Genomic DNA, 23,698 nt, shown 5'->3' on the forward strand with positions numbered 1-23,698 from the left:
CTAAAGCCCTGGCAGCACCGTCCCCGCTCCTGCAGCGCTGAAGCGAAGTGCAGCCGCGAGTCCCGCTCGGCCCGGGCCGGGCAAGTGCGAGGAGCCTCCGAACAGCGGCCCAAGAGCGGCTCGTTCCAGCCGCTCGCTGGGATTTACCGACCAGCGCGAACCGGCCCCGGGATCGCCCCGCCCCGCCCCGCCCCGCCCCCGCCGCCATTCGCGCGCGACGCCCCGGAGCGATCGACCCGCGAGCGGCGGCTCCGCGGGGCCCGTGGGGGCGGCGGGGCCCGGCGGCCGGAGCGAGCTCGGCGGGGGCGGGCGCCGGTGAGCGGGGCCGGGGGGTTTGCAGCCGCTCGCGGCGGCCTCGGGCTGTCCCGCTGGGGCTCCGCTTGGGCTGGGGCCCCGCAGCGGCCGCCGCCGGGGGAGCGGGGGCTTTGTCTGCCCCGAGCGGCCCCAGCGCGGCCGGCGCCGCCGCTTCCCGGCCTCTGCCGCCGGCTGCTGTGCACGAAGCGCTGCGGGGCTCGGGCAGGAGCTGCCCCACATGCTCGGTGCTGGCGAGCGCTGCCTCGGCCCCGAGCCGGCCGGCTGCGGGGGCGACGCTCGCCGGGTCGGTGCTTTCCCCCGGAGCTGGGAAGGCTCTGGCTGGAGGGAACGCGGGGGCTGGCAGGGGAGGGAGCTTGTGGGGAGGGGAGGACAAGCTAACAATCCTGCCCTGCCGGGCTAATGCCAACGTTGTGCTTGGCAGGGCCCGTCTGTCCCCGCTGCTTGGCCGGAGCGGCTGCTCGGGGGCCAGGCATCTCCTGCGCAATCCGGAGCATCCCAGCCGCATCTTCCCGCATCCACATTTGTGCCTCCGTGCCCGCGGCGAGAGCCAGCGCCGCGCCGGGCTGCGGGCTGCTCCGGCAAGGTGGGGGTCAGGCAGAGCCGGCGCCCGCCCCGGCGCTGGCGATCAACCCGTCTGCAGGCCCTGCTCTGCCCTGGCTGAGGTTGTGCGGAGCTGCAGCCGTGGCAGCCCCCGCGCTGCCCATGCGCCCGCTGAGCCGGGGGCGCTTGTGGCTGCAGATGGCGGTGACGTTCGAGGACGTGGCCCTCTACTTCTCCCCCGCGGAGTGGGCAGAGCTGGCGGGCTGGCAGCGGCGGCTCTACCGGGAGGTGATGCTGGAGAACTACGAGATGGTCGCCTCGCTGGGTGAGGACTCTCTCTGGCGCTGCTGGGCTGGGCTGGAGCCGGAATTCAGCTCTTTAGCTGAGCCGGAGCCCTTGGAAGGGCAAATCCAGCTGTTGCCGTTGCTGCCCGAGCGCTGGCGTAGCGGCTGTGATGGCAGGTTTGACCCTGCCGGGCAGCGTCCTGGAGAGCGGTCCTGGGGGAGGAGAGGGGAGGGGATGGGATGGGATATAAGGGGACAGGATAGGACAGGGTGTTTCAGGGGCAGTGCGGGCGAGGGGGCTTCTCTGTGTGCCCCGCACAGGCTGGGCCGCCGTCAAGCCCGAGATCATCTGCAAGCTGGAGCGAGAAGAGACGCCGTGCGTGCCAGACCCCCCCGGGGTGCGGCGGGGGCACCAGAGCCCTGGGCCAGGTGGGTATTTGGGGCTGCGGTGGGGGCGGGGGGTTCCAGCAGCACCGTCCCCTTGGCCCCAGGTGCGCGGTGCTGCCCGGTGAGGTCTGTCTGCCGTCCCACGGTGCAGGGAGCTGCTGCCCCGCCAGCTGTGTCCTGCAGCCAGGAAGGGTGGGGGGCTGGCGGGTACCTGTGCCATTCCCCATGGGGAGGGTCCCACGTGCCTGTCCCAGCCCCAGCCCTGACCCGGCCTCTCCTCCTCAGCAGCCGCTGACCCTGGGACACAGATGGAGGCTGATGGGATCCCCGAGGGGCAGCCGGGGATCAGGGAGAAGAGGAACCTGATCAGCCACCAGCGCATCCACACCAGGGAGCGCCCCTTTGCTTGCGCCCACTGCCCCAAGGCCTTCAGGGACAAGAGGAAACTCACTGTCCACCAGTGCGTCCACACTGGTGAGAAGCCCTTCACCTGCACTCAGTGTGGCAAGGGCTTCACCCGTAAGTTCCTCTTCATGTCCCACCAGCGCACGCACACCGGGGAGCGCCCCTTTGCCTGCACTGAGTGTGGCAAGAGCTTCAGCAGGAAGAGCTACCTGGTCAGGCACCAGCGCATCCACACTGGCGAGAAGCCTTTTGCCTGCAGCCACTGTGGGAAGAGCTTCAGCCTAAAGAGCAACCTGAACAAGCACCAGCGCAGCCACACCGGGGAGAAACCTTTTGCCTGCACTGACTGTGGCAAGAGCTACAGGGATAATCATGATCTGCTGAAGCACCAGCGCATCCACACTGGGGAGAAGCCCTTTCCCTGCAGCCACTGTGGCAACAGCTTCAGGGATAAGAGGAACCTGATCAGCCACCAGCACATCCACACCGGGGAGAAGCCCTTTCCCTGCACTGACTGTGGCAAGAGCTTCAGTTACAATAATGATCTGCTGAGGCACCAGCGCATCCACACTGGGGAGAAGCCCTTTGCCTGCAGCCACTGTGGCAAGGGCTTCAGCCTGAAGAGCAACCTGAACAGGCACCAGCGCATCCACGGTCGTGAGAAACCTTCACCTGCACCGAGTAAAAATTAGGGGACAAGCTAACAAGGGGGCACTGTTGTGGGTGTTTCCTACAGGCCACCTCCTCAGGAGGAGGAAGCTGAGGAGGCTTCCTACAGACAGCTGGAAGTGGCCTCATGATCACATGCCCTGGTTCTCATGGCAGACTCCAATCACCCCGACATCTGCTGGGTGGGCAACACATCTGAGCACGCACAGTCCAGGAGGTTCCTACAGGTGACAACTTTTTGACACGGATGGTGGAGGAGCCAGTGAGGAGAGGGATGCTGCTGGACCTTGGCCTAACAAACCAAGAAGAACTGGTTGGAGGTGTCATGGTTTGGAGCAGCCTCGGCTGCAGTGACCATGAGGTGGTGGAGTTCAGGATCCTGCATGGAGGAAGCAGGACAATAAGTCGGACTAAACCCATGGACAACAGCTGGGCGAACTTTGGCGTCTTCAAGGTCCTGCTTGGCAGAAACCCATGGGATACGGCTCCAGAAGGCAGGGGGCCAAGAGAGCTGGCTAATATTCAAACATCGCTTCCTCCAAGCTGAACAAAACATGGCATTTTGCAATACATCCTGATGAACCTGCTGAGACTGTACTTGTGTATGTTGGATGTGTTTGTATGAGAACCCTTTGTGATTGTATATTACAGACAACACCCCTATAGAGACATATAATCTCTCAGATATCTGCATCTGGAATTTTACCGAGCCTACGGGATGTCACTTCAGCTATTCAGGTCCTGTCACAACCCACCAGCTCCTAAAATCCAGCTACACATAACTACACATTGTATCCAGATTTATTACCAGCCCCTGTTGGAACAAACCTCACATTGGTGAGAAAAGTGTTGCAACAGGATGACCCGAGTCAGTTGCTGAAACGGATTTGGCACAATGGACAAAGAGCCCTGGTGACCATGCATCACGATGCAGAGAAGATACAGCGTGTCCTAGAGGGAGTGAAGAAGGATGGAGAACACCACTGGTGGAAAACTCTTTCTGGATGGTCACCACAGCAAAAGGAATTTTGAATTCGATGCTACATCCAATGCCGAGCACCAATGCATGAGCTAGGAACTCGGATCACACGATAAATGTGTGAATAGTGGGTGACTTTTCCAAGACTCATTTATCATGGAGCAAAGAATTGGTACTACTGAAACATTACTAAGCCATGTGGCTACATGGCTCCATATTAATTATTATAATAATTATCATTATTATAACTTTTGTCTTCTTTACTCTTTGGTTCTCTGGTCTCTGTGTCATTCTCAAGTCTTCCACTTTTCCATTCTTCTGTGCAGTAAATAATACGGTGAACCTTGCCATGAAACTTAATATCTTTGTCGCACCACTGTTAAACTTTATTAAATTCCTTTGTTCATTGAACTCTATCAAATTATTGTTTTATCATCTAAATGTATTGCTGCTTCTCTCTTTTGCATTATGTGCCTTCCACTCATCTACCCCACCCTTCCAGGTTGTTGTGCCTCTCCAGTCTCCTCGCTGAAAAGTCCTTGATTTGGTATGAACATTGCACAACAACAAACAAAAATATCTGTATATAATCAGCATTCTGCTCATACTAAATACAGCATTATACCAGCTGCTCAGAGGAAAGTTAACTCTCTCCCAGCCAAACCAGGATTTATATTTCACCATTTCCCCCACACCGCAGAGCCTTTAACCGCTTGTCTTGCTTGATTGCAGCGCGTTTCACATCCATTGACAACCTGTGCAATAGTGCCCGTGGTCAAGTCTGCCCCTTGGTCACGAGCCCATCATCTGTTGCATCCCTTCCTTGGTGGCCTGAGGGGTCAAGGGCCCACTGGGCTGAATTATGTCAATTGTGTGCATTCCCTGCAATGCTGCTCATCACCTCTGGGAGAAGGATGAGGGTTATCGTATTGCTGTCCTGTGTAATATCAATTTATGATACCATAACGTATTTTGCAATACACCTAGTTTGTTATTATTAGGCGGTGTTGTCATTTCTGTACCTCAAATGCCATCTTTCGGAGCTGATTATTAATCACACCCAATCAATGGGGAAGAAGTTTTCTATTATTAGTTTGTTATCAGCTAACTCCTTTTCTGCTTGTTGCCACTTAGAACACTCTGCTGTCAACTCTGTCTGCAACGACTTAATCACCCTCTGCGGTTTCTTTGTCTTTCTGGGCAGCTATCAATGCCGCTCCTAAAACAGCACAGACCACAGCTTTACCTTTTCCGAGCTTAAACCTGTTTTCTTTTGCCAAGTCCCTTATTCGCTCAGTTACAATAGCTGGAGACGACCAACATCCAGAGGCCCACTTAAGACCCTCAGGGGTCGGGCAAGCCATATAATCTTTTAGTAAATTCAACAACAGGGAGCAGTCCAGGTCTGGCTTAACCCGGAATGCTATGACAGAATCACAGAATGTAGGGATTGGAAGGGACCTCGAAAGATCATCTAGTCCAATCCCCCTGCCAGAGCAGGAACACCCAGGTGAGGTTACACAGGAAGGCGTCCAGGTGGGTTTTGAATGTCTCCAGAGAAGGAGAATCCACAACCTCCCTGGGCAGCCTGTTCCAGTGTTCCGTCACCCTCACTGAGAAGAAGTTTCTTCTCAAATTTAAGTGGAACCTCTTGTGTTCCAGCTTGAACCCATTACCCCTTGTCTTACTGTTGGCTGTCACCGAGAAGAGCCTGGCTCCATCCTACTGACACCCACCCTTTATATATTTATAAACATTGATGAGGTCACCCCTCAGTCTCCTCTTCTCCAAGCTAAAGAGCCCCAGCTCCTCAGCCTTTCCTCATAAGGGAGATGCTCCACTCCCTTCATCATCTTCGTGGCTGCGCTGGACTCTCTCCAGCAGTTCCCTGTCCTTCTTGAACTGAGGGGCCCAGAACTGGACACAATATTCCAGATGAGGTGTCACCAGGGCAGAGTAGAGGGGAAGGAGAACCTCTCTGACCTACTAACCACCCCCTTCTAATACACCCCAGGTCCCATTGGCCTTCTTGGCCACAAGGGCCCAGTGCTGGCTCATGGTCACCCTGCTGTCCCCGGGACCCCCAGGTCCCTTTCCCCTACACTGCTCTCCAACAGGTCATTCCCCAACCTATACTGGAACCTGGGGTTGTTCCTGCCCAGATGCAAGACTCTACATTTTCCCTTGTTATATTTCATTAAATTTTTCCCCGCCCAACTCTCTAGCCTGTCCAGATCTCGCTGGATGGCAGCACGGCCTTCTGGCGTGTCAGCCACTCCTCCCAGCTTGGTGTCATCAGCAAACTTGCTGATAGTACACTCAATTCCCTCATCCAAGTCGTTGATGAATATATTGAATAGCATTGGTCCCAGAACTGACCCTTGAGGCACTCCACTAGATACAGGCCTCCAACCAGACTCTGCCCCATTGACCACGACTCTCTGGCTTCTCTCCTTCAGCCAGTTTGTGGTCCACCTCTCTACCCGATCGTCCAGTCCACACTTCCTCAGTTTTGCCATGAGGATGCAACAGATGGGATGAGGGATGAGTTAACTCTGAACGCGACACGCGCCCTGACTCAACAGATGAGACCAGGGTGAGTTAACTCTGGGTTAATTCTGCGTGGTTACGTGAAGTGAATGACAGACAATCACTCCAGGGGTCCAATTCAATTATGAGTTTTACTAAAAGTACGTGTTGGAATACTAGTTACAGCTAATAGTGGCTTGGTAAAAGTATTTTACAGTATCACAGAACTTATCAATACATTAACAGCAAAAGTCCCTCTACGAGCAATGTATTGGCAACCATTAGTAGCTATAATACAAAATTTAACTAGAATCGAACAGCAGAGCTTCAGATGATGTTACTCTTCTATGTTCAAAAGGAAAAGAGAGAAAGAGAGTGGTAGAGAGGGAAGGAAAACTAAGGTATAAGAGAGAGAGAAAGATACCATTACTGACAGAAGGAGAGACAAAGAAATAGGGATATAGAAGAAAAAAGAGAGAAGGAAAGAGCAGAGAGAAAGGAAGAGGGAAAAGATGAGGGATCCAGCTACTCTTACGGCTCCATAGCGGGGATGAGGAGACTTCTATGATGATGTGTGGCCTCCGGTGTCCCACGGTGAGGATGCTGGGGTTTGTAGATCAGGAGCGCAGCGTCCTCCGGTGTCTGGTTCTGTTCCTGCGGCGAGGCTGGTGGGCGGAGGGTCCTCAGGGTGGTGGGTTCCCTCCCAGTGCTGTTTTAGGTGAGCTTTTTGATAGCTCTCCCAGTCAAGGGAAGTCTGGGGGGAAGGGGTGATTGCGAAAAATCGACAAGTCTCGGGCCGTGTTGAAGGGTCTCAGCCTTTCCCCTGTGTGTACCAAGCTGGGCATCTCAGAAGATGGAGCTCGGTGCCCTACGGCACATCCCCCACCTCGGTACCGGCCAGCCGGCCGGGGCTGTGGCTCGTTAGCTTGTCCTTGATATGTAAATCGCAGTTCTCCCTGTACTGAATGTGTTATCTCCTGCGGCTGGATGAACTAGTTTCGCCGCAATGATTTTTTGGCCATGATCCTTATCAATACACAACATGCTTGCTGCAGAACGGTCTTCAGATCACTCAAAGAAACTCCCGGCGCTGTCCCGGGGGAGCTGCGGCTCAGGGATGGGCTGGGCATCGGTCAGCGCGGGGTGAGCAATTGTGTTGTGCATCACTTGTTTAGTGTTTCCTTCTGTCCTCATCATTATGGCTATTCCCTTCCTCTTCTATCCTATTAAACTGTCATTATCTCAGTCCATGAGATTTAGGGGTTTTTAATCAGATTCCCTCCCCATCCCACTGGGCGGGGGTGCTGATGACAAGCAGCAAGCTCCACAGCAGCACAGTCTCTGTCACCACTCACCAGCGGCAGCACCTTGGGGCCAGCGTCCCCTTGCTTGTCCCTCAACCCCTTCCCCAGCCTGTTTCTGTTGGACACAGCGAGTGGCCGGGATCTGCCCCGGGCCTCTGGCACCTGGAAGGGGGTGAAGCAGCGTCCCCAGGGGGCTGGAGGGACATGGACTTTTCTCGGCGACAAGTGCCACCTGTGCAAGAGCCGCCTGAGCTCCCTGGGAACTGCCTGTTCTTCCCATCAGCTTTTGTAATTATTTTTCAGTCAGCACAGCAGCACAAATTCAATTGTACCCAAAGTTTCCCTCTGTTCCCCTAAAAGGCTGGAGTTGAAGAAGCCAAGTGCAGTGTTGTGCAGGAATAACGGAAGATTCAGCAAGGAGAAGAACTGTAAATACACTCAAGTGACTGCAGCTGGGGTGTAGAGAAACACATAAAGCACAAGTAGAACCTCTGTGTTTAGATAACAGGCCTGTGAAAAAGTGGTAAAGGCACCTTATTGTGCATCCCTGAGATTCTTGCAGGCAAAGGTCAGAGCAGTGCGGTAAACTGTGCCTGCGTGCAGCCCTAGAAACACTGAAATGAGCAGACTTGTTGAGCTTCAACCAGAGCTGAACTCCGCAGCGCCTGCGTCTCCACATGTGTGATCTCTGCCTGGGAGCTTAAGTGCTGTTTCGGAGACCCCCCAGTAGCGAGGTAACAAAAATAAATTTGATCTTTGCATTGCATCTGTGGCTTCTGCTTGTTGTGCAGCCTGCACACAGGGGGTGCGAGGAGGGGCATGGTGGGGCTGCCACCCCCTGAGAGACGGGCTGGGGGGGTGAGATGCTGGTCTCTCCCTGGCAAGGATACTGCGATGCTGGTTCCTCCCTGGCCGGGATACTGGGATGCTGGCTCCTCAGTGGCTGGGATACTGGGATGCTGGTCTCTCCCTGGCTGGGATTCTGGGATACAGGTCCCTCCCTGGCTGAGATACTGGGATGCTGGGCTCATCCTTGGCAGTGACACTGGGATACTAGTCCCTGCCTGGTTGGGATACTTGGATGCTGGCCTCTCCCTGGCTGGGATACTGGGGCGCTGGGCTCCTCCCTGGCTGGGATACTGGGATGCTGGTGCCTCACTGGCTGTGATACTGGGATGCTGGCTCCTCTCCTTGGCTGGGATACTGGCATGCTGGCCCCTCTCTGGCCAGGATGCTGGCTCATCCTTGGCTGGGATACTGGGATACTGGGATGCTGGGCTCATCCTTGGCTGGGATACTGGAATGCTGGGCTGTATCCCTAGCTGGGATACAGGGGTGCTGGCCGCCCCCTGGCAGGGATACTGCGATGCTGGCCCTTCCCTGGCTGGGATACTGCGATGCTGGCCCATCCCTGGCTGGGACACTGGGATGCTGGGATGCTGGCCCCTCCCTAGCTGGGATATTGGGATACTGGGATGCTGGCCCCTCCCTGGCTGGGATGCTGGGATGCTGGCCCCTCCCTAGCTGGGATACTGGGACACTGGGATGCTGGCCCCTCCCTGGCTGGGATACTGGGATGCTGACCCCTCCCTAGCTGGGATACTGGGACACTGGGATGCTGGCCCCTCCCTGGCCGGGATACTGGGATGCTGGCCCCTCCCTGGCTGGGATACTGGGATGCTGGCCCCTCCCTAGCTGGGATACTGGGACACTGGGATGCTGGCCCCTCCCTGGCTGGGATACTGGGATGCTGACCCCTCCCTAGCTGGGATACTGGGACACTGGGATGCTGGCCCCTCCCTGGCCAGGATACTGGGATGCTGGCCCCTCCCTGGCTGGGATACTGGGATGCTGGCCCCTCCCTAGCTGGGATACTGGGACACTGGGATGCTGGCCCCTCCCTGGCTGGGATACCGGGTCCCTGCCGGGCTGGGATGCCGGGCAGTGGCCGTGGCCCAGCTGGTGCCTCGCAGGACGCCCGGCTGTACGAGGACTGGAAGTGGTTCCGCTGCCCCACGCTGCTGGAGGTGCTGGAGGAGTTCCCCTCGGTGGGGCTGCCGGCCTCCCTGCTGCTCACCCAGCTGCCGCTGCTCCAGCCGCGCTACTACTCCATCAGCTCCGCGCCCGGCCCCAGCCCCGGGGAGATCCACCTCACCGTGGCCGTCGTCACCTACCACAGCGAGAGTGAGCGGGGACGGGGCGGCCGGGGGTGCTGGGTGTCCCGGGCAGGAGCTGCTGCCTTGTGCCCTGTCCCCGGCTCGGTGGCTCCTGCTCCCAGGACACCATGTTGGTCAGGATCAGGGCATCTGCCCGGTCTCCAGGGCATCTCCAGGGTCCCCAGGGCATCTCTAGGTCCCCCAGGGCATCCTCTGGTCCCCAGGGCATCTCCAGGGCCTCCCAGGTCATCTCCTAGTCCCCCAGGGCATGTCCAGGTCCCCCTGCATCCCTCAGGATATCTCCAGTGTCCCCAGGGTATCTTCAGGTCCCCAGGGCATCTCCAGGATCCCCCAAGGCATCTCCAGGTTTCTCCCGCACCACTCAGGGCATCTCCAGTGTCCCTCAGGACATCCCCCCGGTCCCCAGGGCCCCTCCAGGGTCCCACCCAGCCCCATCTCACAGTGCCCAGGTGCTGCCATCAGACCTGACGGAGCCTCCAGGGACGTGGGGACGCCCCCGGCAACAGTCACCCCCCTGTCCCCCATGCACTGTCCCAGGGCCCCAGCCCTGCCCGGGGACGGGGATGTCCGCAGCCCTGCCGGGTGTCCCTCTGCCCGCCCCGGACTACTCGTCCTGCTGTGTCCCCCTCGGACTACTCGTCCTGCTGTGCCTCAGCGCCCCCGCCCAGGAGGCTCCATTTCCCGGCAGCCTTGAGGACAATCCGCCCCCACCCCGTCTGGCGCTCTCCCGGCATCCCCCTGATGCCGCCCCACGCAGGTCCCTCGTTTCGGCTGCCGCCCCCCGCGAGCTGCCCCCGTCCTGCCGGGACCCGGTACCGGCGTCGCCCCCTCCCGCAGCTTCGGGCAGCAGCGGCGGCAGCACTGACTGCGAGATGGAGGTAGCGGCCGGGGAGACAAGGACGTGGTGGCACCAGGATGCAGGACAAGGACACGGGGCACAGAAACGCGTCAGCCTGGGGACAGAGGGGTGGGGGACAGACAGAGGGCGCTCCCCCGGTGCCCCCCGAGCCGAGCAGGCGGCCCTCCCGGGCTGAGGCGGCGGCGGCTCCCGGGGCCGTCTCTAGGGGTGCCCGCGGCCCCGGGCACGGGGGCGGGCGCTGCCCCCGCGGGGTCCCGGCGGCCCCCGGCCGCGGGCATCCCCCGCCGGGCGGCCCCGGGCGGGGACCCGGCCCCGACGGCCCCTCCGCTCCCGTGCGCTCTGCCGGCCGCCCCCAGCCCGACGCGGCTCGGGAGAGAAGCGGTTTGGGAGCCGGTGCGGTGCAGCTGCTCCCGTGCCTGCCCGCTGAGCCGCAGCACGGGCAGGAGCAGGCAGGAGCGTGCCTGCTGCCCGGCCTCGGGCCAGGCCTTGTGTCACGGTGCTGTGCCCGGCCCTGGCAGGGGCTCCGGCTTATGGTGCGGGTGGGGGACAGGGCACAGTCCCCTCTGCTCTGCTGTGGGTCCCTAATGCGTCACGAGCAGGGGAAACCTGCCTATAAGGCTGCCTCCTCTGCTCCTCTCGGGAACAGCAGTGGAGTGTCCCCCGCCCAGGACCTGCTGAGTGACACCCCGGTGCAGTGGTGATGCTGCTGTGCCACGCCGCTGTGCCACCCTCTGCCCTCATCCTTCCCTTGCACAGGATGCTCTGAGCTCTCCCGGAGCTGCTCTCAGGACGGTGGAGCCCTCAGTGCTGCCAGGACCCTGCAAGGCAGCTGCAGGATTTTGGCAGAGGTGGTTGGCAAATGCACGGTGGGGCATGCTGAGCCGGGTGTGCTTGTGGCTGCAGATGGCGGTGACGTTCGAGGACGTGGCCCTCTACTTCTCCCCCGCGGAGTGGGCAGAGCTGGCGGGCTGGCAGCGGCGGCTCTACCGGGAGGTGATGCTGGAGAACTACGAGATGGTCGCCTCGCTGGGTGAGGACTCTCTCTGGCGCTGCTGGGCTGGGCTGGAGCCGGAATTCAGCTCTTTAGCTGAGCCGGAGCCCTTGGAAGGGCAAATCCAGCTGTTGCCGTTGCTGCCCGAGCGCTGGCGTAGCGGCTGTGATGGCAGGTTTGACCCTGCCGGGCAGCGTCCTGGAGAGCGGTCCTGGGGGAGGAGAGGGGAGGGGATGGGATGGGATATAATGGGACAGGATAGGACAGGGTGTTTCAGGGGCAGTGCGGGCGAGGGGGCTTCTCTGTGTGCCCCGCACAGGCTGGGCCGCCGTCAAGCCCGAGATCATCTGCAAGCTGGAGCGAGAAGAGACGCCGTGCGTGCCAGACCCCCCCGGGGTGCGGCGGGGGCACCAGAGCCCTGGGCCAGGTGGGTATTTGGGGCTGCGGTGGGGGTGGGGGGTTCCAGCAGCACCGTCCCCTTGGCCCCAGGTGCTCCATCCCTGGGTGCGAAGGGTTGAGATAATGACAGGTCTGACCAGAGCGTGTTAAAACATTTGTTATAAGCATTCATTAGGTTAGTTTAAGATTCGCTGGTCTCAATGTTGTTTTCTTTGTTCGCATGTTTATATTCTGTAAATCCTTACGTGCCATATATATTCCCTGAGGTGCTGTTCATCACCTCTGGGAGCTGGGGCAGGATGATGGTTATGGTGCTCTGTGTAATATCGGCTTCTGATATGAGAACATTACTGGTCTTTGTACTCAGCTTTGCTGTCACCTCCGCACCTCAGGAGCCCATCTGTATTTCTGTAGTGACGGGCATCCCAGCAGCTGACTGTACTGGAGGCTGAGTTGAGGCTAACTGGGAATGTCAGCACCGGTGTGGTTGCTAGATGCCATACTGACGGTGTTATACGTTGTAAGAATCGCCTGGATTAATGAAGAATGAACTCAGATGAATCTGAGCAACATGCAGTGGTGACGAAACCTGAACTGGCTTCCGGAACTGGCACCGAGCCACATCCTGGAGATCAACACCTTGAGCCAGCAGAGCGTGGGCACAGGCCACCCAGGCACCCCAGCCACGGCCTTGGGGTGCAGCGTGAACCGTCCCACACCACCAGCATCTCTCCTGCCCCCGGAGACTGTTGTGACAGATCAGAGCTGAAAGCCATGGACGCAGTGAACTCAAGGGACATTTTAGAGGGATGGCCATGGACTGAGGGAACGAGGTCTCTGTGTGTCCGTCCAGTGACAGGAGCAGTGGCTGCCGCAGGTCAGTGGTTTAGGATCCTGCTTGCCGCAGAGCAGCGTGTAGATCACTCTAGGTGCAGCTGAGCAGATTGGATGGCAAGGTTCAGTGTTACTGCAGGGAGGAAATGTGCCAAGCAGAATGGAGTGAGGGCTGTTTCAGGTGGTTTCTGTGGGAACAGGCTGCAAACGGGCAGAGGGAGGCCCTCTCATTGGGTCATGAGCTTCAGAATGGACCCTCTTGCTTTCTCAGCTTCTCAGAGACGAGTCCGGGTGCAGCTGGATGCAAACTCAGCCCCGGACTTGGTCAGTGGTTCAAGTCTAAGAGACACAGAGGGTAAGGGGAAACAGGTCAGGGTTTATATGTATTTATGGCCACAGGTTATGTGTGCACACCCCATTCTTTATATCGCTTGGCTGGGATTTCACAGTTTCATCACTCAGCATCTCAGCTGCTCACCTCCCCTCCAGGGGGCTGGTGCCGGGTCGCTCCAGAGTCTGGATCCCAGGTCTGTCCACGCAAACTCTCAGGCATCAGAGTTCGTAGAAATCAATAATTTATTGCAGTAGAATAGCAGGAGGGTTGGCTGGAGCTGGCGCCTTCACAGAGGGCCCAGCCAAGCACAGAAATCCCTGGGTTTTACACCTTACAGACTGTTTATCCACCCCTCACACCACAAGTCAGTCCAAGAGCAATAGTTGACTCCGGGGTCTCGTTGCTTCCCGTTGGATCTTTTTCACTGATCTCGGATGGGCCTTTGTGTTGTTTTACTGTAGATATTGTTTATAGTCCATCACCTTGTGTTGCTGCTTTGTCCAAGTGAATCCTTCTCTTCCCAGCACAGTGCAGAGCAGCCCCTGTCTCGGAGATGTCCCTAATATCTTTGTTTTAGCCTTGAAGTCATCATGTTCTCCCCAGTCAATTCCGTTCTTGCCAGCAAAGTGCAAACCAAACCTGATCTCGACGGTGTTTGCTGTAATCTGGAGCCACTTTTGTGTATAGGAAGTAGATGCAAGTTTGGTAAATATGAGCAGAACTTGACAGCTTAAGATTTCAGCAAATTCAGCTTGCTAAGTAACATGAAAGAGAGAGTATATTAAAAATCACACAACCTTATACTTGACGTGCAGAATAAACTCTACAACCCGAGATGAGTTATAAAGCAGGTATGTTTATTCTGGTGCCAGGGCGCAAGGGGGTTGCTCCCACAGCTTGCACACCGGTTTGCCACAATGGCAACTATTTGATTAGTAGCATTAGTAAAGCATTGTTAACTTTTCCGACTTGCAAGTCTCTCTCCCTTATCCTCCTATTACCTTTCCTTGCTGGGGCGGGTGGGTGGTTAAGAGACTCTGGCCCAAAGCGCTGCTGGCTCGGCGGGGGGGCGAGTCCGGGCCCGGGGTGGCCCAGGACACGCGGTGGGTGACGCCCCGGGCTGGGCTGGGCCACAGTGAATGGGCACAGCGCGGTGGGAGGAGCCCCGGCCGGGACACGTGACCCGCAGTGGCCAAAGAGGGACTTGCTGGCCGATGACGTCACGCCGAGTATAAGAGGCCGGGGCGGGGCGGGCGCGCCCGTGCGGGGCGGCCGGAGCGGGGCTGGGGGGCGGTGAGTGCTGGCCGGGGGGGTCCCCGCTTGTCCCGTTCTTGTCCCCTCAGCAGCGCTGCTGTTTCTCCGCTCCTTTGGCGGCGGGGGCTGAACCGCGGCAGAGCCCAGTGAGGAGCGGGAGCCCGCCGGGCCCCGGGGAGCAGAGCGAGGCCCCCGGGGGGAGCACGTTGGCGTGGGCGCCAGCTCGGGGCTGTCCCCAAGCTGCGGCGCTGGCGCTGAGGCGGCGAGGAGAGAGGGGGGCGAGCGGGGAGAGCCCCGCCGTGCTCCTGGCGCTGCCGGGGCCGGGCCGGGCAGCGCCCCCCAGTCCCGCTGAGCCGGGGGCGCTTGTGGCTGCAGATGGCGGTGACGTTCGAGGACGTGGCCCTCTACTTCTCCCCCGCGGAGTGGGCAGAGCTGGCGGGCTGGCAGCGGCGGCTCTACCGGGAGGTGATGCTGGAGAACTACGAGATGGTCGCCTCGCTGGGTGAGGACTCTCTCTGGCGCTGCTGGGCTGGGCTGGAGCCGGAATTCAGCTCTTTAGCTGAGCCGGAGCCCTTGGAAGGGCAAATCCAGCTGTTGCCGTTGCTGCCCGAGCGCTGGCGTAGCGGCTGTGATGGCAGGTTTGACCCTGCCGGGCAGCGTCCTGGAGAGCGGTCCTGGGGGAGGAGAGGGGAGGGGATGGGATGGGATATAAGGGGACAGGATAGGACAGGGTGTTTCAGGGGCAGTGCGGGCGAGGGGGCTTCTCTGTGTGCCCCGCACAGGCTGGGCCGCCGTCAAGCCCGAGATCATCTGCAAGCTGGAGCGAGAAGAGACGCCGTGCGTGCCAGACCCCCCCGGGGTGCGGCGGGGGCACCAGAGCCCTGGGCCAGGTGGGTATTTGGGGCTGCGGTGGGGGCGGGGGGTTCCAGCAGCACCGTCCCCTTGGCCCCAGGTGCTCGGTGCTGCCCGGTGAGGTCTGTCTGCCGTCCCACAGTGCAGGGAGCTGCTGCCCCGCCAGCTGTGTCCTGCAGCCAGGAAGGGTGGGGGGCTGGCGGGTGCCTGTGCCATTCCCCATGGGGAGGGTCCCACGTGCCTGTCCCGGCCCCAGCGCTGACCCGGCCTTTCCTCCTCAGCCGCTGTCAGCTCTGAGACGCAGAGCAAAGTCGAGGGTATCTCTGAGGAGCTACCAGCACCCACTGCCATGCTCACCGGTATGCACAATTTGGACAGGACGCAGTCGAGGGGCTTGTTCCACAGCCGGCCAGGCAGTAGCAGCAGTGGCTCATCAGGGCACTCTCATTTCCATCCAGTCCCCAGGCCACATGAGACAACCCCTTACTCCTGCCTTGAGTGCGACAAGAGTTTCACACGCCAGACGTCACTGGCCGTGCACATGCGGAGCCACACGGGCGAGCGGCCCTTCGGCTGCACCGACTGCAGCAAGAGCTTTGCCCGCAAGGAGCACCTGCTGAGCCACCGGCGTGTGCACACCGGGGAGAAGCCCTTCGTTTGCAACAACTGCGGCCACCACTTCAAGCAGAAGAACCACCTGGTCAGACACCAGCGCACCCACACCGAGGAGCGGCCCTTCACGTGCACCCACTGCGGGAAGCGCTTTGTCCACAAGCAGAATCTGCTGAGCCACCTGCGCACCCACACCGGGGAGCGCAGCTTCACCTGCGCCCTCTGTGGGAAGGGCTTCAGCCGCAAGCAGCACCTGCTGAGGCACCAGCACATCCACACCAGGGAGCGACCCTTCTCCTGCACCTGCTGCCCCCAGGCCTTCGGGGACAGGATGACCCTCGTCACCCACCAGAGGGTCCACAGCTGGGAGAAGCCGTGCGAGTGTGGTGAGTGTGACCGACCTGCGGCTGGAAGCAGAACCAGGAGAGCCACCAGTGGGTGCCACCCTCAGTCCCCAGCCCTGGGGATGGGCAAGGTGGGAGGCAGCAGAGCTGCCCAGCCCCTGCAGATGACAGGTTTTCGGGTTCTGTGAGGAGGGAGAGAGGGACCCATAGGGGCTCTTGAGGGGCTGCAATTGAGGGGCTCAGCCCGGTCTCATCCCACCCTGCCCAGGTTCCCCTGTGGCCAAGCCAGAGCCGGTCCCGCTGGCAGAGCAGGTGGAGGATACAGAGGCACCGGGCTGCACCGGCTCAGGTGGGTGCCAAGGCGGTCCTACGTGACCCCCTGCACGTTTCCTGCACGTCCCTCTGCTTGTCCCCTGCTCCCAGGGGTCTCCCAGGATCCCCAAAGGGTGAGGGGCAGTCCCAGAGCTGGAGGGCAACCCTGGCTTTGCCCCCTTTTGTCTTCCCAGGGCGGCTGGTGGTCCCCAAGATGGAGCTGATCCCCGAGGGCGATGGAGAGGAGCTGGGAGCTGCGGGGGAGCCAGGGGGCCCGGAGCGCAGCTGCTCAGGTGAGGCCACACACCGGCATTGCCAGCACATGGCGAACCCACCGGCCAGCACGGCACAGCCCTGTCCCACACACAGAGCTCCAGCCACGGCTGACGTGCTGCCGGGCACACTGGGGCTGTGCAGTGACAGTCGCTCTATCCCTGTGGCCGGTGGCGGTGCTGGAACCGCCATCCTTAGTGTGGGGGGCACCGGTGCACCGTGTCCCCACCGCCCTGCTGTGTGTGCCCCACAGAGGACTGGCTGGTGAGGACGGTGAAGGTGGAGGAGGAGTATGAGGAGTTGCTGACCGGCTGCAGAGCCGAAGACCCGCTGGCAGGGCAGCCCCCAGCCGGCACTTTCCCTCACGCCACCGGCACGCTGGCCTGCGTGGGCACTGGCACGCCAGAGCAGCCGTGCCCAGAGGAGCGGGACTGCAGTGGGCTGCCTGTCATCACCATGTCCTGGCCACCGCTGGACCAGAGCCCCGCCAGCGCCTGCAAATTCTGCGTCCACGCACAGCTCAGCCCGCAGCTGCCGGTGGGCGAGGGCGGATTCCAGCCCTGCCCGGGCGGCGGGAGCCCGGCCCCCCCGTGTCCCTTCGCCTGCACCCAGTGCAGGAAGGGCTTCAGCAAGAAGCAGCACCTGACCCGACACCAGCATGTGCACACGGGTGACCGTCCCCACGCCTGCCTCCGGTGCCGCAAGCGCTTTGGCTCCCAGACCGGCCTGGCACAGCACCAGGTGGTGCACAGCAGCGACCAGCTCCACGTTTGCACCCACTGCGGCAAGAGCTTCAGCCACAAAACCTACCTGCTGCGCCATGAGCACGCTCACCATGCCACCAGTATCACCAGCACTGTCACAGCCGTGTCCCAGCAGAACTGGCCTGTCCCCACTGCCCTCAGCCCCGCTGTGCCACAGGCTCAGTGCAGGGATGTGCCAGGGGCCCTGGTCGCTCCCACTGATGCTCGTGTCCTCAGCACCCTCCCCTGGGCTGGGGACCCTCCCTTGGGACTTGCTGCTGGCTCCTGCCTGTGGATCTCAGCCCTGCCCGCAGCCCCGTGTCCCAGCAGTGTTCTCCTGCTGCTGGTTGGCCCCAGTGCTGTGCTGCTGCCCGCCGGAGCCGTGGCACATGGCATGTAGAGCAGCTGCCACAGGTGCTGTGGCCGATGGAAAAACCTCAGCTCTGAAATGCTTTTATAAACCAGCATCATGCTCTGCGCTGGGGCTGGCATGGGGTGAATCAGAGGTGCAGGAGGAGCCCCGCGGTCTCTCTGGGATGGGGCCTCTCCCTGTGCGGTGCTGGCCGGGTGCAGGGGGCTGTGGGGCACAGGGGCACCCACCCACCTGGGCACTGCTGCGGTAGGAACGAACCAAAACTGCCAATAAACTGACTTTTTTCAATTTTTCCTGAGGGTCTCGGAGCCGGGCAGGGGGGCAGTACAGGCAGCATGGGGCTGCCAGGGGCACATGGGCACCCACAACCGTGGCATGGTGACACTCGGCTGGCGAGTGGGGAAAAGGTGGATTCAATGGGGACATGGTCGCTCCCTGGGGACAGTGGAGAGCTGGCCTGATGTCCTGGGGCTCTGCACCAAGCCAGGGCTGAACTGGTGTCCTGCTGCCCTGGGCACTGCCGGGCTCAGCATCGCCATCGCTGCCTTTGGAGGCATCCCTGGGGACACCGGTCACAGTGGGGCTGTGGGCATGGCCTGGGGACGTTGCCCCAGCAGAGGCAGAGCTGTGCTGCCCGTGGGTGCCCGCTGCCCCAGCACCATGTCAGCTCTGCCCCGCACCTCCAACCTGCCTGGCATCCAGCTGTCTGTCTGACCATCTGTCCATCAGAGCATCCGTCCATCCTCCATCAGAGGATCTGTCCTGCCAAGCTACTGGTGGGTGTCCAGAGGATGCCATGAAGTTGGTGAAGGGTTTGGAGGGGAAGCCGGATGAGGAGCGGCTGAAGTCCCTGGGTTTGTTCGGCTGGAGCAGAGGAGACTGAGGGCAGAGCTCATGGGGCTGCAGCTCCAGCAGGGGAGCAGGAGGGGCAGGGCTGAGCTCTTCTCTCTGTGACAGGGACAGAACCCAGGGAACGGCAGAAGATGTGCCAGGGGAGGGGCAGCTGGACACGAGGAAAAGGTTCTTCACCCAGAGGTGCTGGACACTGGAACAGGCTCCCCAGGGAGGTGTCACAGCCCCAACCTGACAGTGTTCAAGAAGAGACTGGACAGCGTCCTCAGACACACGGGGTGACCTGTGGGGTGTCCTGTGCAGGGACAGGAGCTGGACTCCATGGTCCTGGTGGGTCCTTCCGGCTCAGGACGTTCTATGATCAGAGCATCCGTCCGTCCAGCCGTGTATCCGTCCCTCTGTCCCACCCATCCGTCCAGCTGTCCTCCACCCATCCGTCCGTCCCTCCCTCCGGGGGGGCTGGAGCAGGGTGGGGGTGACCCCGTGTCCTTGGGGTGTCGCACACGCGGGGCCTCCCGGGGGGTCGGGGCGGGGGGTGGATGTGTGTGCACGCAGTGGCCCCACGCGTGTCCGTGCCCGCTCAGCCCCCCCGGCTGCCGCTGCCGTTCCCGGTTGGGCGGGGCCTCGGCGGCCGCTCGTCTCCATGGCAACCGGGGGGGGGGGGAGCCGCGGGGGCCGCCGGGAGCCGCCGTGCGGTGAGTGCGGGCGGGGCGGGGGGGTCCCACGGGCTCTGGCCCCGCGGGTGTCCCCACGCACCCCACGGGGGAGCTGTGACCCAGCCGTGCCGGGGAGCCCCCCCCCGCGTCCTCCCCAGCCAGGGGGACGCGGGGCTGACCCCCCAACCCTCCCCCAGGTGCAGGAGGGGAGCAGGTCCGGGCCCCCCGGCAGGATGGAGGGGCGCGGGGAGGTGGGCGAGGAGGACGAGGAGGAGGAGGCGGGGGGGGTGCTGCGCATCACCCCCCAGCTGCTGAAGGCCAGCACCGGGGAGTTCGCCCTGGAGTCCATCCTGCTGCTGAGGCTGCGCGGCCGCGGCATCGCCCACCTGGGCTGCCTGGGCGACTGCACCAGCCTGGAGTGGCTGGACCTCTCCGGCAACGCCATCACCCAGCTGGGGCCACTGGCCGCCCTCAAGTCCCTCGCCGTCCTCAACCTGTCCCGTAACCGCGTCACCAGCCTGGAGCCGCTGGGCTCCTGTCACAACCTGCAGAGCCTCAACGTGGCCGGGAACCTGCTGAGCAGCCTGCAGCAGCTGCGCTGCCTGACGGGGCTGCGGCGCCTGGAGAGCCTGCGCCTCCGCGACCCCCTGGCCCGGCTCGCCAACCCCCTGTGCGCCGCGCCGGCGTACCGCGCCGCCCTGGCAGACATGTTCCCCGGCCTCAAAGCCATCGACGGCGAGCGGGTGTCCGGCCGCGGCAGCGAGCTCTACCAGCTCTGCCGGGATCTCGACAGCTCGCTGGGACGCGGCAGCGGCGGTGGCAATGCCGGTGCTGGCGCCGAACCGCCCCGCGTGGCCCAGCCCTGGGTGGAGGCGGGTTTTTGGGAGCCGCGGCCGCCCCGGCGCAGCTCCATCATGGAGGAGGCCTACAAGCAGTTTGGGGAAGTGCTGCAGGAGTGCCGGGAGCTGAGCCGCCGCGCCGACGACACCATCGCCCAGGCGGAGCGGGCGCTGAACAGTCGCCCCGACCCCAACTCCTACGTCTTCTGAGCCATCAGACCCCCCGGTTCCATGAGAGGAGACCCCCCCAACGCCACTGCCATCCTGGCCCAGCCTCGCCAGAGGGAACCCAGCCTCGAGGGTCCCCTGCAGAGCCGCAACAGGAGCAGAGATGTCCTCTGAGATTTTGGAGCCATCCCTGAGCTCTCCAGCCTAGAGGAGAGACTGTGGGGCTGGGGAGGCTGCACACAGGGGCCAGGGGACATTGCAGGGCTGTGCAGTAAAGGCATGCTGTCCTCGGAGATCCCTCTCTGCTGCGCCGCCCTAGCTCCTGAGCAGCCGGGGAGTCTCGCCTCTACCCACTGCATCCCCATCCCTCCTCCTGGGCTGGGGACGAGGGGCAGGGGGTGACACACCTGATGGCAGAGTGGGAGCTGGCACGGAGTCCCCGTGGCCAGAGGGACATGGGTCTGAGCCCACCCCAGGCCCCCTCACCCACAGCGATCCCGGGTGGGAATAACAGCAGTGACAGCAGGAGCCAGAGCCAGGGTTTACTGGTGAGTGGGGGGCAGGTGGGGAGGGAACACGTCCAGGACCGTCCCGTGGTGACACGGTGCTGGGGGGCGGCAAGCGGAGGCGGGGGGGGCTGGTCCCCGTGGCAGCGTCCATCTCCTTGCGCTGGTGGAGGTGGTGGCCTGGAGAGGGGACACGAGGAGGGGCTGGCTGCCAGAGGAACCCCCGGCACACTCATGCGCGCACACACACACATCTCCCCATGACCTTGTCCCTGTCACCCTGCCCCAGGGCCAGCAGACCTGGCTGGAGGTGTCCCAGGGGATTTCTCCTGGCCAAGGACAGTCCCCAGCGCCTGGGGGAGTCCTGGGGGGAACCCCAGCCTGACTCCACTCTTAATGGAGGAGCATCCACATCCCACCAGCACGGGAGATGCCAGAGCTCTGTTAGTGGGAGAGCCGGGTCTGTCCCGCCCCCAGCCCCGCCATCCTCAGCACCCACCGTTGGGGATGTGGAGACGTCCCTAGGCTGGTAGCCCCTTGGAGAAGGCGTACATGCCGGGGAGGTAGAGTGCGTCTGACGACTTGCCAGCCTCCTCCACCGCCCTGCACTCCACCTCATCTCGGTGTTTGAACTCCTGCGTGGCAGAGCACATGGGCTGGCACCCACCGCGGCACCACCGGGGTGCCGGCAGCAGGGGGGAACCTGTGCCAGTGGGACAGCTCACCTTCACCGCCAGTTGATGGCTGGGGCCACAGTTGTGGTACTTGTCCAGCACCTTGGGGACATTGCTGTTGTCAAACTTGTAGCAAGCCAGGCAGGTTGGCTTCCTCTGGGGACAATGCACAGCCCGTCACTGCCTGGCCCCCTGGGGACCCCTGGCAGATCCCAGCCAGCGCCCTGCCCTGCGGGGACCATCGTCACCTCCAGCCCTCCCCGGCACATGTGGCAGCGTGGTGGAGGGACAGGGCAGGCAGGGGGATCTGGGAAGGCAAAGCTGCCACGTCCCCGCAGGACATGTACCCGGGGTGGGGACGTGCCGCTGGCACCCTGACTCACGCGGTTCTCCAGGGTCCGGCAGTTCTGCCGCTGCTGTGTCCTCTTCTTGCAGGACGTCTGCACCAGGCTGACCCGCAGCTGGACAAACGTCCCCGACGGGTCCTCCTGGGGGGGCAGAGGGACAGAACATCAGCTGTGGGAGGCACAGGAGGGGGTGAGGCAGCTGGTGTAGGGCCGGGGCACTGGGTGCTGCCGAGAGCTCGTGCCGCGTACACTTGGGGGCTGCTGGGTGAGGTGGTCACGGGTGGGGGGCACCAGGTCACAGCAGGACAGGAGCAGAGGGACCCCAACCCCTCACGGCCCCGAGGGTAAATCTGGCCCCAGGGAACAGCCTCTCGGAGACCCTGCAAGGTGGGTCCCAACACAGGTGAGTGGCCCAAATTGGAAGTTCCCCAAAGCCCCCAGCCCTTCCCGAGGAACAGACGCATCCAAGCGGCTGCCGTCGGTGCTCCCAGCCACACCGGGACAGCGGGACACCCGCAGCCGCTCGCCCCGTGGCCAGTCGCGTCACGGTTAATGAGTAGCTGAGCTCTGCCAGCGCCTGCCTGCACGCCCAGGTGACCGGCCTGCCTGCACGTCCGTCCCCACAACCAGCTGTGGCCCCCTCCATGACACCCTGGCGCCAAACCGCCTCCATGCCACCCCGACCCCTCCCTGCAAGGAGCCACTGAAGGAGGAACGTTGTTTTTACAAAACTGGGGACCTGCTGCCTGAGCCCAGTGCAGGGAAGGACTGAGAGACATCAGACTATGGATCCTTAATATAAAACAAAGTCTCTTCGAACTAATCCTGGAATGCAAACTGATTATTGTATTTTAAAAGTTAATCTAGGGGAAAGGGTAAGCAAAGAGGCAGGAACCCATATTTTAAATAAATCCATAAGGGGAGGGAGTTGTTAGAATTAGATGAATGAGACAGGTAAACTGAGGCAGGGTCGGGTGCTCTGTAAACCCTGCAGTACCAACCACTGGGGAACAGGGGAGGGAATTTGCAGCTGGGATTTAGGGAGATATAAGCAGGGGCTTTTTGCCCTATTCTGTGTGCTGACATTTAGGTCATCTTGCAAAATTGTTAATAAAATCTGCTTTGCAATGAGATCCTGCCTGGGCCTGTTCTATTGGCAAGATGATCGTTTCCTACATCCCTGCCCATCCTCCCGTCCTGCCCATCTCTGCCAACGCTGGGCCAGGGGCTCGGCCGCCGTGTCCCCCCTCCCCGGGGTCCCAGGGTACCCGCAGCCCCCGCACTCACCCGCTCCACAGCCCCTTCCACCGCCTGCTCCTTGAACAGGAGCTGCGCGTTGCTGCGGCCGTTCACATAGTCCAGCACCTCCCTCACCACCCGCCGCTGCAGCGGGGACGGGCTGGTGGTGGCCAGGGCCACCAAGCCCAGGCAGAGGGCTAGCGGGAACCTCATCCCTGCCGCGGGGGGCTGCCGGGGCCGCCTGACCCCACAGAGCCTCGCCGATCGATCCGATCGATCCGCTGGCGCTTTTGGTCTTTCATTAACCGATTTCCTGGGAACTGCCCTCTTTCCGCCCCCGGGCCGGCCCCGCAGGCTGCTTGCGCGGCCCCCCCGGCACCGCCATCCCCCAGCACGGCCCCTCCGGCAAGGCCGCGGGGAGGAGCGGTTGGACATGGCTACACCAGCGGCTGGTTGGCACAGGGGACACCGGAGGGGACACTGGCATCACCCTGGGCTCAGCCACAGCCTCGTGCCCCCCGGGCAGGGGTGCTCAGGGGCAGGAGGGGAGCGAATCCCCCACCTCGGGCAAACAAACCGCTCGGGCTCGGTGCCAGCGGCCCTTGGTGAGCAGCCGCACGTCACTGCTGCTGGCGGGGAGCCCGGGGA

General features: G+C 61.7%; 4 protein-coding genes across 4 annotated transcripts; 3 read left to right on the forward strand and 1 right to left on the reverse strand.

Moving 5' to 3' along the window:
- The first annotated feature begins 211 nt into the window (after nt 1-211).
- Nucleotides 212-18,033, forward strand: LOC135986222 (zinc finger protein 436-like). The gene is made up of 10 exons (XM_065630099.1): nt 212-315; nt 737-898; nt 1,054-1,180; nt 1,461-1,568; nt 1,812-2,585; nt 7,865-7,869; nt 15,588-16,110; nt 16,337-16,417; nt 16,575-16,673; nt 16,907-18,033. Exons 3-10 carry the CDS (start codon nt 1,054-1,056, stop codon nt 17,794-17,796), a joined length of 2,607 nt encoding a protein of 868 aa, XP_065486171.1. The 5' UTR covers nt 212-315; nt 737-898; the 3' UTR covers nt 17,797-18,033.
- Nucleotides 11,322-11,957, forward strand: LOC135986297 (zinc finger protein 707-like). Its single transcript, XM_065630247.1, has 3 exons — nt 11,322-11,478; nt 11,759-11,866; nt 11,929-11,957. Exons 1-3 carry the CDS (start codon nt 11,322-11,324, stop codon nt 11,955-11,957), a joined length of 294 nt encoding a protein of 97 aa, XP_065486319.1.
- A 1,303-nt stretch (nt 18,034-19,336) lies between the features above and the next one.
- On the forward strand, nt 19,337-20,838 carry LRRC61 (leucine rich repeat containing 61). Its single transcript, XM_065630093.1, has one exon. It carries the CDS (start codon nt 19,511-19,513, stop codon nt 20,324-20,326), a length of 816 nt encoding a protein of 271 aa, XP_065486165.1. The 5' UTR covers nt 19,337-19,510; the 3' UTR covers nt 20,327-20,838.
- On the reverse strand, nt 20,815-23,384 carry RARRES2 (retinoic acid receptor responder 2). Its single transcript, XM_065630097.1, has 5 exons — nt 23,099-23,384; nt 21,848-21,952; nt 21,516-21,620; nt 21,290-21,425; nt 20,815-20,970 (listed from the first exon to the last, which is right to left on the reverse strand). The coding sequence occupies exons 1-4, from the start codon at nt 23,261-23,263 to the stop codon at nt 21,312-21,314; spliced, it is 489 nt and encodes a 162-aa protein (XP_065486169.1). The 5' UTR covers nt 23,264-23,384; the 3' UTR covers nt 20,815-20,970; nt 21,290-21,311.
- Nucleotides 23,385-23,698: the final 314 nt, after the last annotated feature.

Source organism: Caloenas nicobarica, chromosome 2, assembly GCF_036013445.1.
Source record: "Caloenas nicobarica isolate bCalNic1 chromosome 2, bCalNic1.hap1, whole genome shotgun sequence".
Classification (NCBI taxonomy): Eukaryota; Metazoa; Chordata; class Aves; order Columbiformes; family Columbidae; genus Caloenas; species Caloenas nicobarica.

Coding starts and splice junctions, on each gene's coding strand:
- LOC135986222 (XM_065630099.1), top strand. CDS start 1,054: ATGGCGGTGACGTTCGAGGACGTGGCCCTCTACTTCTCCCCCGCGGAG. Junction 1,181..1,460: donor CGAGATGGTCGCCTCGCTGG/GTGAGGACTCTC, acceptor TGCCCCGCACAG/GCTGGGCCGCCGTCAAGCCC. Junction 16,418..16,574: donor ACCGGGCTGCACCGGCTCAG/GTGGGTGCCAAG, acceptor TTGTCTTCCCAG/GGCGGCTGGTGGTCCCCAAG.
- LOC135986297 (XM_065630247.1), top strand. CDS start 11,322: ATGCTGAGCCGGGTGTGCTTGTGGCTGCAGATGGCGGTGACGTTCGAG. Junction 11,479..11,758: donor CGAGATGGTCGCCTCGCTGG/GTGAGGACTCTC, acceptor TGCCCCGCACAG/GCTGGGCCGCCGTCAAGCCC. Junction 11,867..11,928: donor GCACCAGAGCCCTGGGCCAG/GTGGGTATTTGG, acceptor CCTTGGCCCCAG/GTGCTCCATCCCTGGGTGCG.
- LRRC61 (XM_065630093.1), top strand. CDS start 19,511: ATGGAGGGGCGCGGGGAGGTGGGCGAGGAGGACGAGGAGGAGGAGGCG.
- RARRES2 (XM_065630097.1), bottom strand. CDS start 23,263: ATGAGGTTCCCGCTAGCCCTCTGCCTGGGCTTGGTGGCCCTGGCCACC. Junction 21,953..23,098: donor TGGAAGGGGCTGTGGAGCGG/GTGAGTGCGGGG, acceptor CTGCCCCCCCAG/GAGGACCCGTCGGGGACGTT. Junction 21,426..21,515: donor GCCATCAACTGGCGGTGAAG/GTGAGCTGTCCC, acceptor TCTGCCACGCAG/GAGTTCAAACACCGAGATGA.